Here is a 12,405-nt window from a genome sequence, read left to right as displayed (position 1 = left end):
CATTTCAACTAAACTCTTTCTTTGAGGTCAGAGCCTTCTCTTCTCTGCTTCTTCTACCAGGCAGCTGAGCATTTTCAAAGAAAATTCAACATCCCCAATTTCAGCAGGAAACTGCACACCACTTAACATTCCTTTTACTTGTTCTTGGTCAGTTCTCTTTCTGATTTTTCTTTACTGCTCCTATAACTTCATTTTAGTAAAATAAATTAACACCTTATCTCTAGAAAATTAAAGCCAGGAGAAATCAAAACTTCCGCAACTTCCTGATTTTTCCTAAAACCTAAATTAAAACATATATCCACACAAAGACTTATATGGGGGGTGGGGGTGTTACAGCAGCATTATTCATAACAACTAAAAACTGCAAACTGTCCAAAATGTCCATTATTTGGTGACCAGATAAACAAAATATGATATATCCATACAATGTAAGTATTCAGCAATAAAAAAAGGAACTATGGATTCGAATTACAACTTATATACTACAACATGGACAGAGCTTAAAAACGGTATGGTATGTGGGAAAAAAAAAATCAGGTATTACATAGGGTATGATTCCATTTACATGAAATCTCCACTAAGGGGAAATCTACCGAGACAGGTACTAGATCAGGTGTTATTCGGGGGTTGGGCTGGGAATGAGGAATGACTGAAAAGTAGTACATGGAAACCTTTGGGAGTGACGAAAATGGTCCAAAGAACAGGATTGTGGAGATAATTATACAACTCTATGCATTTATTAAAAGGAATCCTTGAATTATATATATTCAATGGGTACACTTTATGGTATATAAATTATACAATAAAGCTGTAAAAAAATTATGGGGAATATATGACAGTCACTATTTTTTTTAGTCATTATTTTGCATAAGATGGTCCTAAAGACATCTGCGATAAGACATTTATTAGAATACAGACCTTAACGAATTGAAGGTTAAGCCATGCAAATATCTGGGGGAAGAGCATTAAAAGTAAAGAGAACAAAAAGCACAAGGATCCCAGCTGGGGAGCATACCTATAGATCCACCAGAACAAAGAAGGAAAGTGTTAGGAAGCCAGATCAGAGAGGTGGTGGGGTCAGAATACATAGGGCCCTGAAGACACAATTAGGGATCTGAATTTTACTGAGATGGTAAAGAGGATTTTGAAAAAGGGGATAACATAATTTAGCATCTTTTAAGAGTTTATAAATTTTATTAATCTTTTCAAAGAGCCATCTTTTGTCTTTTTCTCTTTTATATATGCTATCTGTGCTTATTATTTTTCTTAAAAAACCTTTTTGTTTTGTAATAATTTTACATTTACAGAAAAGTTGCAAAAACAGTACAGATAGTTTCTCTAAGATAGTTAGAAAGTTCCTTTAAGAACATTAAAGGAAACTGGGTTAAGTAACGTAACCATGTTATATTTGACAAAACTAAGACATTAACACTGGTACATTACTATTAACTGAACTGTACTTTAGTCAGACTGAACCAGTTTTTCCATTAATATTCATTTCCTCTTCCAGGATACAATCCAGGATGCCATATTGTACTTAGTGACTTATTTTTAAAATATCATTTTGATTCCCTGTGGAAGAAAGACTGTAGAAGGACAAGGGTAGAAGCTGAGAGAGCTGTAAGGAACTACAGTTGACCTGAGAACAACACAGAATTGAACTGCTTGGGTCCATTTATACGTGAATTTTTCACAGCACAAGTGCTATAAATGTATTTTCTCCTCTTATGATTTTAACTTTTATTAAAAAAAAAAATTTTTTTTAATATTTATTTTTGAGAAAGACAGAGCATGAGCAAAGGAAGGGCAGAGAAAGAGGGAGACAGAGAATCCAAAGCAGGCTCCAGGCTCTGAGCTGTCAGCACAGAGCCCGATGCGGGCTTGAACTCCCGAACCGTGAGATCATGGCATGGGCCGAAGTCGGGACGCCCTACTGACTAAGCCACCCAGGCGCTCTTTAACATTTCTTTTTCGCTAGCTCACTTTAGTACAAGAATAAAGTATACATACAATAAAAGTATACATACAATAAAAACAACATACAAAATATGTATTAATAAACTATGTATGTTATCAGCAAGGCTTCCAGCCAAGGGTAGGCTATCAGCAGTTAAATTTTGGGGGAGCCAGAAGTTATATAAACAGTGGGTACCTGGCTAGCTCAGTCGGCAGAAGATATGACTCTTGATCTCAAGATTGTGGGTTCAAGCCCAATGTTGGGCCTAGAGCTTACTTAAAGATAGACAGATGTTATATACAGATTTTCGACTGCACAGGAGGTCAGAGCCCCTAACCCCCATGTTGTTCAAGGGTCAACTGTGTCGTAACTATTGTAATTGACTAGAACTGTAGCTTTGGTAGTGATAAAGAGTGGTCACATTCTGAATGTATTTTTAAAATAGAGCTGACAAGAATTAGATAGATTGTGGGATATAAAAGATCTTTTTCTTGAGAAATCAAATACGACTTCAAGGTTTGCCCCTTAGCAAAGAGAAGGATAGAGTTGTTATTTACCAAAAAGAGGAAGACTCATAAATAGATATGAAGGGTAACATAAAAAATTCAGTTTCATGTATCTTAAATTTGAGATGTTAATGAATTAGACATTCATATAAAAATGTCAGGTAAAATATATTTGAATCTGGAGTTCAGGGAAGAGGTTAGTCTGAATGTATAAATTTCAGCCATCAGTATATGTAGGGTATTTAAAGACATGAGATTAAGTGAGATCACCTGGAATGTGACCACAAGGGAAAAGAAGAGATCCTAGAACTGAGCCCTATGGTATTCTTATGTTTAGAGGACAGAAAAATAAAGAGACCATAAGCAGAAAGCCACAAGTGAGAGAACAGAGCAAGACACTGGAAGTCAGAGAACCACAAACATGATACACCAAGAGGTCATGAGAGTATTCAAGAGGAAGAAACAGCCACCTCTATTAAACACTATAGAAACACTGAGAAAAATAAAGACCAAGAACTTATTACTGAAACCATGATCATGAAGTCCTGATCTTAGGTGCAGTTTCAGGGAAGTGCTGAGAATGAAAGCCTGATTGGAGTGGGTTCATAAAAGAATGGAAAGAGAGGAAGTGGAAGCAGTAAAAATAGATTAACTTTAAGGAGTTTTGCTGCAAGAAGAAAAGAGAAGTGGAGTGGTTGCTACAGGGGGATGTGGACTTTTTGTTTTAAGATGGAAGATATGCCCAGGGCTGTCCTTAAACTCTTATTTTCTGTACCTGCAGTAATTTTCTTGGGGATCTCCTTATGGCTTCAAAATACCAATTATATTCTTATGATTCCCATGTTTACTACCTCCAGGCTGGGCCTCTTCCATTAAAATCCAGATTTATATCCACTGCCTACTCAACATTGCTATTAAGGTGACTAACAGTCATCACAAAGTCCAAAATTAAGTTCTACATCTTCCATCCAAATCTGCTCCTCTCACAGTTTCTTCCTCTCCCGCCCCTTCCTCCCCCTTCCCACTATCTATGGCTAGCAAAACATCTTCCTAATTGATTTGTTTCCATTCTTGCCCCCCTCCCTCACTCTATTCCAGCTAGAAAGACAGATATATCAGGCACACTCCTCCTCCCCTAGACAACCAGATAGCTTCCTCCTCTCCTCCAGTTCTTTACTCAAATTTACCTTCCTAATGAGGTCTCTTCTGAATACAAATGTTGAAATTGCAACATTACCCTCATTTATTTTTCTCTATAGTGCTTACCACCTGATGTAGCATATATTTTGTTAGTTTAATTGTCATCTCATGCAACTAGAATGTAAACTAAGACTTGGGATTACAGTTTCTTTTGTTCACTACCATAGCCTTAGCACCTACAACAGTGCCTCATGATGAGGAGATATTCTGCAAATATTTACTGAATAAATATGTTTATATGCTGACAAGAATATAATAGTAGCTGGAAATCTGAGAGTCATCCTACACTATTTCTTCTTACATCTCATTACCTACCAAAATCTTACCAATTTTATCTCCTAAGTATTGTTAATCAGTTCCCTCCTTTTGCCTTTATCACACTAATTATCTTTCACTTGGACTACTATAAAAAACTTTCCTAAATAATCTCCCTAAAACCAATCCTGCCAGAAGTAAATCTAATTTCCACAGTACGGCCAGAGTAATTTCAGCTCAGGACTCAGAAACAAGTCACTCAACCCATCCCACCCCTTACCCTCAGCTAAAAAGGGCTAGAGCAGGGGTCAGTAAACCTTTTCTGTAAAATAGCAATTAATAAATAGTTTAGGCTTTGCAGGATATATAGTATGTGTCTCAACTACTCACCTCTAGTATTAGAACACAAATGCAGTTATAGAAAATATATAAACAAATGGGTGTGGCTGTGTTCCAAAAATTTTTTATTTACAACAGAAAGTGACTGGATATGGACCTCTAAGCTAGAGGATAGAGTAAAACTCCTTAACATGAATAAGGTGGTAACTTATGTCCAGGTATCTCCAACATCATCTCCCAACCTTCACTTCATACTCTACCCTGTTACAGAAGTGCTTCTACTTCCACATATGTATCACACCTATGTGCTTTTATTCACATGTCCTTCCCAACCATCTTCTTCTAGCTAACCCATACTGTTGACTTGAACTAGGCAACCTCCCTTCTTAGAGGCTTTCCTTGGAAGTCTCAAGTTGGAAGAAGTGCCCTTCTCTGATCTCCCAAAGAATCCAATGCATACCTCTATGCTACACTGAAATTTTGTTTAAATCCATCACTAGTTTTAAGTTCCTGGTAGGTGGGGACTAGGTCATCCATTTTCGTAACTCCAGCATCTAGAATATAGTAAACATTCACTTCTTTTTTAAATTGAACTGAAGGTTCCTCTTAGTAATAAAGCTGAAGTGAGGTGAAGTGCTGACTCAAGCAATATTGAAAATTTATGTTAACAAGTTGGGTCAGAAAACAAGTCATCAAACATCAACATCAAGAATATTGTTTAAATCGTCCTTCTAAAATATTTCATACAATACCACACTAATATTTAAGATAGAACAGAGACAAGAATCCTTAAGTCATCATGCCAAAAGGTGTATTAAGACTTACTTCAGTTTGCAGAGCCAGGTCCACTTGGTGGTGGTAAGAATCTAAAAGTTCGTCAACAGGGTATCTGAAATAAAGAACAGTTACTGTGGCTGAAGGATACTATATACAGAAATGATTGTTTTATTCACCAAAATAACGGTATTCACATCCAAAAGCAAAGTTTGAAAACCTGGAATTAATGCTTTAGATGCCACACCTTGTCATGATCTCCTTATAAGGTTTTTCTATTTGATGCAGATGTTTGTTTAAATCCACCGGTGTTTTATCATCTTCTGCCTAAAAAAACACATATACACATATGTTTACCAAAAAAATAAAATCCGTTCTTTGGGTTTTTTGGTTTCTTTTTAGTTTTTATTCATTTATTTTTGAGAGAGAAAGAGAGAGTGTACAAGCAGAAGAGGGACAGAGAGAGATTGGGGGTCAGAGGATCTGAATGAAGGGAGCTCTGTGTGGACAGCAGACAGTCCAATGTGGAGCTCAAACTAACAAACCGTGAGATCATGACCTGAGCTGAAGGCAGACACTTAACCTACTGAGCCACCCAGGTGCTCCTCTTTGGGCTTTCTATTACCAAATTAAACATGGTTAAGTGTATGACAAATTCTTGAAGCTGCAGTGATTTTTCAGAACAGGTTAGAATATTTTCAGAATTAAATACTATTTATAACCAATCAGGGAGACAAGTACATCAATATTCTGAAAAATTTGTTTTATAAATAAAAAAACATAAATGCTCTTTAGTCTAGTTTTTATCTGTAGGCAGCTCCCAAAGTAAAAACTACTTCTGTTCTACACAGAAAGAATAGAGAGGTTTAAAACAAAACAAAACACTTTTGAAGATATCTGACAGCCAAATGAAGGTGGGGTAGAATCAGATGGGGAAGAGATCATCTGAAATTTCTGCATTATTTTTTCTAATGATAATCAAATTTCCCCCCAACTTACCCCCAATAAATAAGGTACTGGTCTCTTCTACCATAAGTCTTTACTATGCAAATATTCTCAAGAACATTATTCCTTAAGAAACTGAAAAGAGAAGTTACTAATGATTGCTAAAATGTACTGAATTTTGTGAAACAATTTATTTCACTTGGTTGAAAAACATCAAACACAGGAGAAAAACCTAAGAAAATAAACAAAAAGTAGAAATGACTGCTATTTTTCTATCCAAAGTTCTACCAAATGAAGAGTAATTCTCTTTAAAGATTAAAATTCATCAAATGTTTTTGCTTTAACTTCAAAAGAAAGTACTGCATTTTAAAAAGAGAAGCAGTTTTCATTTGGTGAAAAATAATGTATTTTTCTTCCTTCAAACCACATTTAGTATTCAAAATCTTTCCTCCTTCCTCATTTCCATTTGACCCTAATGTTTTCATTCTTGTGTAAAATCATTACAAGTCAACTTTTATTTCCTCCACTTTGATTTTCAAATATGCCTCCAGCTTGGAGTAGTAGGCTACCTAAGACTCCATGATTGAAAAGCTACCCCCATTTGTTCAAAACCCTTGCTGTGGATAAAATTAGTTCATCATTCCAATCCATTCACCAGACCAACCCAGAAATCTTGGAGAATGTACAAATTGCAAATTGGCTAATTAGCAGAATTACTCAGAGTCAACCAAATGCAATTCAGTTATAAGGTACATACTTACTGTTCGGGCCAGATTTTGGCACATTGCACTGAAGGTCAAAAGTTGTAGTTTAATCTCTGTGTCCCATTTCCGGCAGTTCTGAATATGTTCATGACTTCCAAGGCAATGATTACTATTAAAATAGATTAATTATTCATCAATGTTATTCTCAAACTAGAAATTACAGAGGTGAGAGTAAAATATAACTTGTATCTGCATCAGAAATTGAAGAGAATGGTAAAATGTAGAGATAGTTTTTTAACCAAGTGTGAGCATTTAAATAAAAGAATAATTCTACATGGACAGAGTCACAATAAAGAAGAAAGATGAAGGTAAAAAAGAAAATAAGAGAAATAGGAACAGGGCATTTTTAGTAGCTGAAAGTAATTAAATCTGTAAAATAACTAAACTGTATATGCTAAATTACCTGGTTCAGAAAAAGATTCATACAATGACTATTTCAAGGCAACTAAAAGGAAGTCACAGCTGACCACTGTGTGAAAAGTAATGGCCCATGCTACAGAAGGAAAAAATACGTGACTATTGACTCTTAGCAGAAAGTAAAAAAAACTATTAAATTCACTTATCAATGAATTACCTTTTGTTCCCATTTAAGATTATAAGTTTAAGGGCAATACCATGTCTTAATTGTCTCTGAAATCCCTCCACGGTCTTAGATACATACACATCTTAAAACAAAGTATATCTCAATTTAAGTTCATGAATCCAATCAATTCAGTAGGACCCAACATATTTTTGGACTACAAATTTAACTTGAAATTTTTCTAATTTTAACCCCTTAAAAATGAAATTTCCAAAGATGTTGTTCAGTAGTTAAGTAAGTAAACTTACTTTTGTAGCACTTCCTCTTGACCACAAACTTTCAGAACGTAGCTGCCAATATCTACTTGATTCAAGTCATCATGTACCCAGCAAAGGGCTTGCATTATAATGATTTCTACAGTAGAACTCACTGTAAAAGAGGCATCATTTTCATTTTGCTCGTTTATACACTTATTCATAATGTATTTATCATCTAAGAGAGCACTATACAATAGAAATATAATGTAGGTCACATATAGAATTTAAAATTTTCTACTAGCCACGTTGAAAAAAGTAAAAAGAAACAGGTGAAGCTAATTCCGACATGTTTTATTTAACCTAATAAATCCAAAATATCATTTCAACATAAAACCAGTATTTAAAAATTACTGAGACATCTTATTTCTTTTCAAATTGGTTCTTTGAAATTCACCATGTATTTTATACTTCTAGCATATCTCACTCTATATTAGCCATATTTCAAGTGCTCAATAGCCACATGGGGCTAGGGGTTACTGTATTTGATTAGGGCAGATCTAAAACTAAGAAAGCCACCTCCCTATTAGACTCCTCCAAAAAGGATGACATTTAGCAGTATCTAGCAAACAATGATTTAAACCAAATCATAAGAAAAAAAAAATCACCATTTTAAATGTTTGATATTTGCTGGTAAATTTTCTAATGTAAAATAAAAATACAGCAAGTAGGAAGTATTCTTCAATTATCGTTCTTGACAAGAGCTACTTACTAAGATTATAACACATTAAAAAATTAAAGTAACCTTTTAAAGTAACCTATTTCTGGGCATCTGGGTGGCTCAGTTGGTTATGTGTCTGACTCTTGATTTCAGCTAGTCATGATCTCACAGTTTATGAGATCAAGACCCGCATCAAGCTCTGTACTTTCAGCTTGGGTTTCTCTCTTCCCCCCACCCTCTCTGTTCCTCCCCGGCTCTCCCTAAATAAATAAACATTAAAAAAATAATAAAGTAACCCATTTCTATACTTAGATCTCTTATGTTCAATTTAGAAGACAGTTATTAAATTCAAACTTCACGAAAATCAACAGCTTGGCAGAAAAAGCCATAAAATATCTAATAATGACTACATTTCTGAACAGTCAAATGTACAGTAACATTTATTATTTGGACACACCTCTACTATAATATGGTTAAGTTTCTTAACAGAGATGTATATTATAAATGTGCACATTTACAAAGAACCAAACTACAGGCATTTCAGACATTTTCTCAAAGTGTAATCATATCTTGAGACATCAAGTCAAAATGTGATACAAATTAAGACATTTGCTATCAATACTTATTATTCAATCAAGGGGCTTACTGACCTTTTTTTCCTTCAATTTTCATATTAATTCTTATAGCATATGGATTTAAACAATTCCCCAAACCAAAATTTAAAGTATGTTTTATAAGAATAACTCTTCCTTCAGAAACTAAAAGAATGATTATTATAGTTGGCTAACATTTTTGTTTCAGATTTCTATTTTTTCAAAGGGGCTTGAAAAGTACAAAGCTACAAAGAAAAGTATCCAAATATTGGACATATTCCTAATCATAACCATTATAGAAAAAAAAAAAGGCATCATTTGTAAGTCAAAGTGCTACAGAAATATAGGACCTTATTCTACCATTGGAATTCCAGTAAAGCAATATACATCATGAGAAGCAGTAAATTATGACAGAAAAGTTCCTACAGACTTTAGGATACATTTCTAGAAAGGATATCCACATCAAATCTGGAAGAGAGAGTTAGAACCAAAGGAGAATTATCTTCTCCTTAGAGGAGCTTAACAAGATAACTGGAATTTCAATTTCACTGACAACTCTTTATAAACAAGTATTCTTCTTGCCATAAAATGGAAAGAAAAAAAAAAAAAGAACTGGACTATAATTAGCCTTTCAATCTCATGCTTTGGGACCTTGGCCACCAGCCACCAATTAACCAAAGTTACTCAGCATTTTTCAGAGAAATATGCAGTAATAGAATAAAGGTAAACTGTTTTCCCACTAGTCTTAACCAGAAAACTATGCAAACGTATGCCAATTTTTTGAAAAGGATAACTAATGAATATTAACTATTTTACCACACACACACACACAAAATTCTTTTAAAGTGTATCTAATGATAACAAGGTCAAGAATAATTCAAACTAACATTTTAAACATTTTCCGCCTAATCAAAGCTAAACAAGATAGCTGGGGAACTACAAACGTACCATCACATGTAAAAGTAACTGGTAGTTGAAATCCTTCAATTTCAATGGAGACCTTCACGCTAGCATTTTCTCCACATATGTTTCTTTGTACTGTAACTGGACTTAACAAATAGCCTGGATTTGTGCAGTGATCGGTATATGGAAAGTTGGTCTTCAATCTGTTCACAAGAAAGAAGAAATTAAATTACTTTTTTTAAAGCTGCATTTGAGAGCCCTAAACACAAGTTTTGCATGCTTACAGCCATTCAATTCAGTGTCTTTGGCCAGTTCCAGAGCAGCTCATGAGAACTGTAATGAATGGACCCCAAACTCCAAATACCAGCATTTGCCTTTTAGATAAAAGGAATCCAAGAAAAGAGATTAAGTACTGTCAGGACATCTTTGGTAACATTAATCAACATTAACCAAGCACACACTGGATACATGGCATTTTCTGCTTCAGTTTTTTTTTTATACAGTATAATTACACAAAATGGTTCATTTTTAACGAATCCACTGAGAATATAGGCAATGTAGCCCTCAACCACAATGGCTACAGAGATAAAAAGTTTGTTTTTCTTTTAAAAATCTTTTTTGGGGCACCTGGGTGGTTCAGTCAGTTAAGGGTCCAACTCTTTTTTGTTTGTTTTTCATAAAAAGACAGAGACAGAGCGCAAGCAGTGAAGGACAGAGAGAGTCGGAGACAGAGAATCTGAAGCAGGCTCCAGACTGAGCTGTTGGCACAGAGCCCAAAGCGGGGCTTGAACTCACAAGCCGTGAGATCATGACCTGAGCCAAAGTTGGATGCTCAACAGACTGATCCACCAGACACCCTTAAGTGTCCAACTCTTGATTTCAGCTCAGGTCATGATTTCATAGTTCATGAAATCAGCCCTGTGTAGGGCTCCGCACTGACAGCATGGAGCCCACTTGGGATTCTCTCTCTCTCCCTCTCTCTGCCCCTCTTCCTGCTCATGCTCCCTTTCTCAAAATAAATGAATAAACTTAAAAAATTTAAAAACTGTTTTAAGGCCTTTTTCCTATATATTTTGGTTGTTAGACAACAATAAAAAAAAAAAAACATAATTGGTTGTTACAGTGCTATGAGGCCTTTATTCCCACAAAATGATTTCTAGAACTTAGCATTTGGAATGGCAAGAATTGCCTGTGAAGGTATTCACAGTAACAATATAGCTTAAGTTGAAATAAATTCACGATTATAGTGTATATGGTTGTTCTCCACACAGCACCTCTGTTATCAGAAGACAAAGGAGAATTTGATGCCTTTTTAAAATCTGTAGCCTTCCTTTAACTGACTTTTTTCTGGAGGTTAGAAGACAAGATCCAATTGTATTGTCTGCTTTTCATAGGATTACAAATGGAATGAATGCTGAAGGTGTATTTATTTCTGTAGAGATTAAAATAATCAAGTCATAGAAATAGAATAAAATGGCTTGAGATGACAAAAAGAAAAGGGTCAGGGGAGGCAGCAAGTATATCTGTGCAGCCTCTAGAGCCAGACAACCTGAGTTTAAATCCTGATTGTAACTACTAACTAGGTGTGTGACCATAGGCAAGTTACTGAATATCCTTGTTGCTTCCAGCTTCCAATTCTACAAAATGAGGATACTACCACTACTAACTTCATAGGAGTATTGTGAGAATTATGTAACTTAAGTTTATAAAACACTCAAAGCAGTGCCTAGTAACAGAGGTGCTATAAGCATCTTGTCAAATAAATAAGTGAATTAAAAAATCTGTGTTCTGCACTATGGCCCTAAGTGCCAGAAAAGATCCAAAATTAGAAAGAAATGTAATTTAAAAAAAGCAATATAAGCAATAAACTTAAATTGATATTGGAAATGCACCTTTAGATGTCAACACAGTATCTTTAGATGTGTGCTTGTTGCCAAGCTTACCTATCTGCAATACAATGTGAAGACCTTCATAGGAGCTTGTCTAAGATTCTTGTTTCTCATTTACTAGGTATTCTCGTTTTCTACAGTTTAAAATAGATGCTCTCAGCAAATCATGTAATTAATACATGAAATATTAGAGAATTTTGTCTATATCCAAGCAAGACTTCAATTTTCAGAAATCCTTAAGCATGATGAAAGGACAATCAGAAATTCTAATAATAGCTCAGAAAACAAGAATTTATTAGACAAAATAAGAAGAAACATTGCATTCAATGAACTTGACTTGGTAGGGGGAACCCTTCATTTCCTTTCCTTAAAATGAGTCTTTTGGATACATGTACACCAATGTTTACAGTAGCATTATCTACAGTAGCAAAATTATGGAAACAGCCCAACTGTCCATGGACTGATGAATGGATAAAGAGATGTATTCCATACAATGGAATATTAGCCATAAAAAAGAATGGAATCTTGCCATTTGCAACGACATGGATGGAGCTAGAAAGTATTATGCTAAGCAAAGTAAGTCAGAGAAAGACAAACACCATATAAGTCCACTCATATGGAATTTAAGAAACAAAACAAATGAGCAAAAGGGGAAAAAAGAGACAGAGGCAAACCACAAAAAAGACTCTTAACTATAGAGAACAAATTCTCCCTCTCCCCAGAGGGAGGTGGGTGGATCTGTGTGTTAAATAGGTGATGCCGAGGGGGGCGCCTGGGTGGCTCAG

At 35.1% G+C, this 12,405-nt stretch overlaps 1 protein-coding gene across 2 annotated transcripts in view; it reads right to left on the bottom strand.

Moving 5' to 3' along the window:
- The window catches only part of PIK3C2A (phosphatidylinositol-4-phosphate 3-kinase catalytic subunit type 2 alpha), a 191,799-nt gene that overhangs the window by 46,560 nt on the left and 132,834 nt on the right, over positions 1 to 12,405 (bottom strand). For both annotated transcript variants that reach the window (XM_053203405.1, XM_015074998.3), the window contains 5 exons: positions 9,777 to 9,934; positions 7,569 to 7,689; positions 6,738 to 6,849; positions 5,279 to 5,358; positions 5,083 to 5,146 (listed from right to left, as the gene is read on the bottom strand). In XM_053203405.1, the coding sequence (XP_053059380.1) occupies positions 5,083 to 5,146; positions 5,279 to 5,358; positions 6,738 to 6,849; positions 7,569 to 7,689; positions 9,777 to 9,934 (535 nt within the window). The remainder of the gene's footprint in view (positions 1 to 5,082; positions 5,147 to 5,278; positions 5,359 to 6,737; positions 6,850 to 7,568; positions 7,690 to 9,776; positions 9,935 to 12,405) is intronic.

Source organism: Acinonyx jubatus, chromosome D1 (genome assembly GCF_027475565.1).
Source record: "Acinonyx jubatus isolate Ajub_Pintada_27869175 chromosome D1, VMU_Ajub_asm_v1.0, whole genome shotgun sequence".
Lineage (NCBI taxonomy): Eukaryota > Metazoa > Chordata > Mammalia > Carnivora > Felidae > Acinonyx > Acinonyx jubatus.
This window is presented reverse-complemented; position numbering and strand designations above follow the sequence as displayed.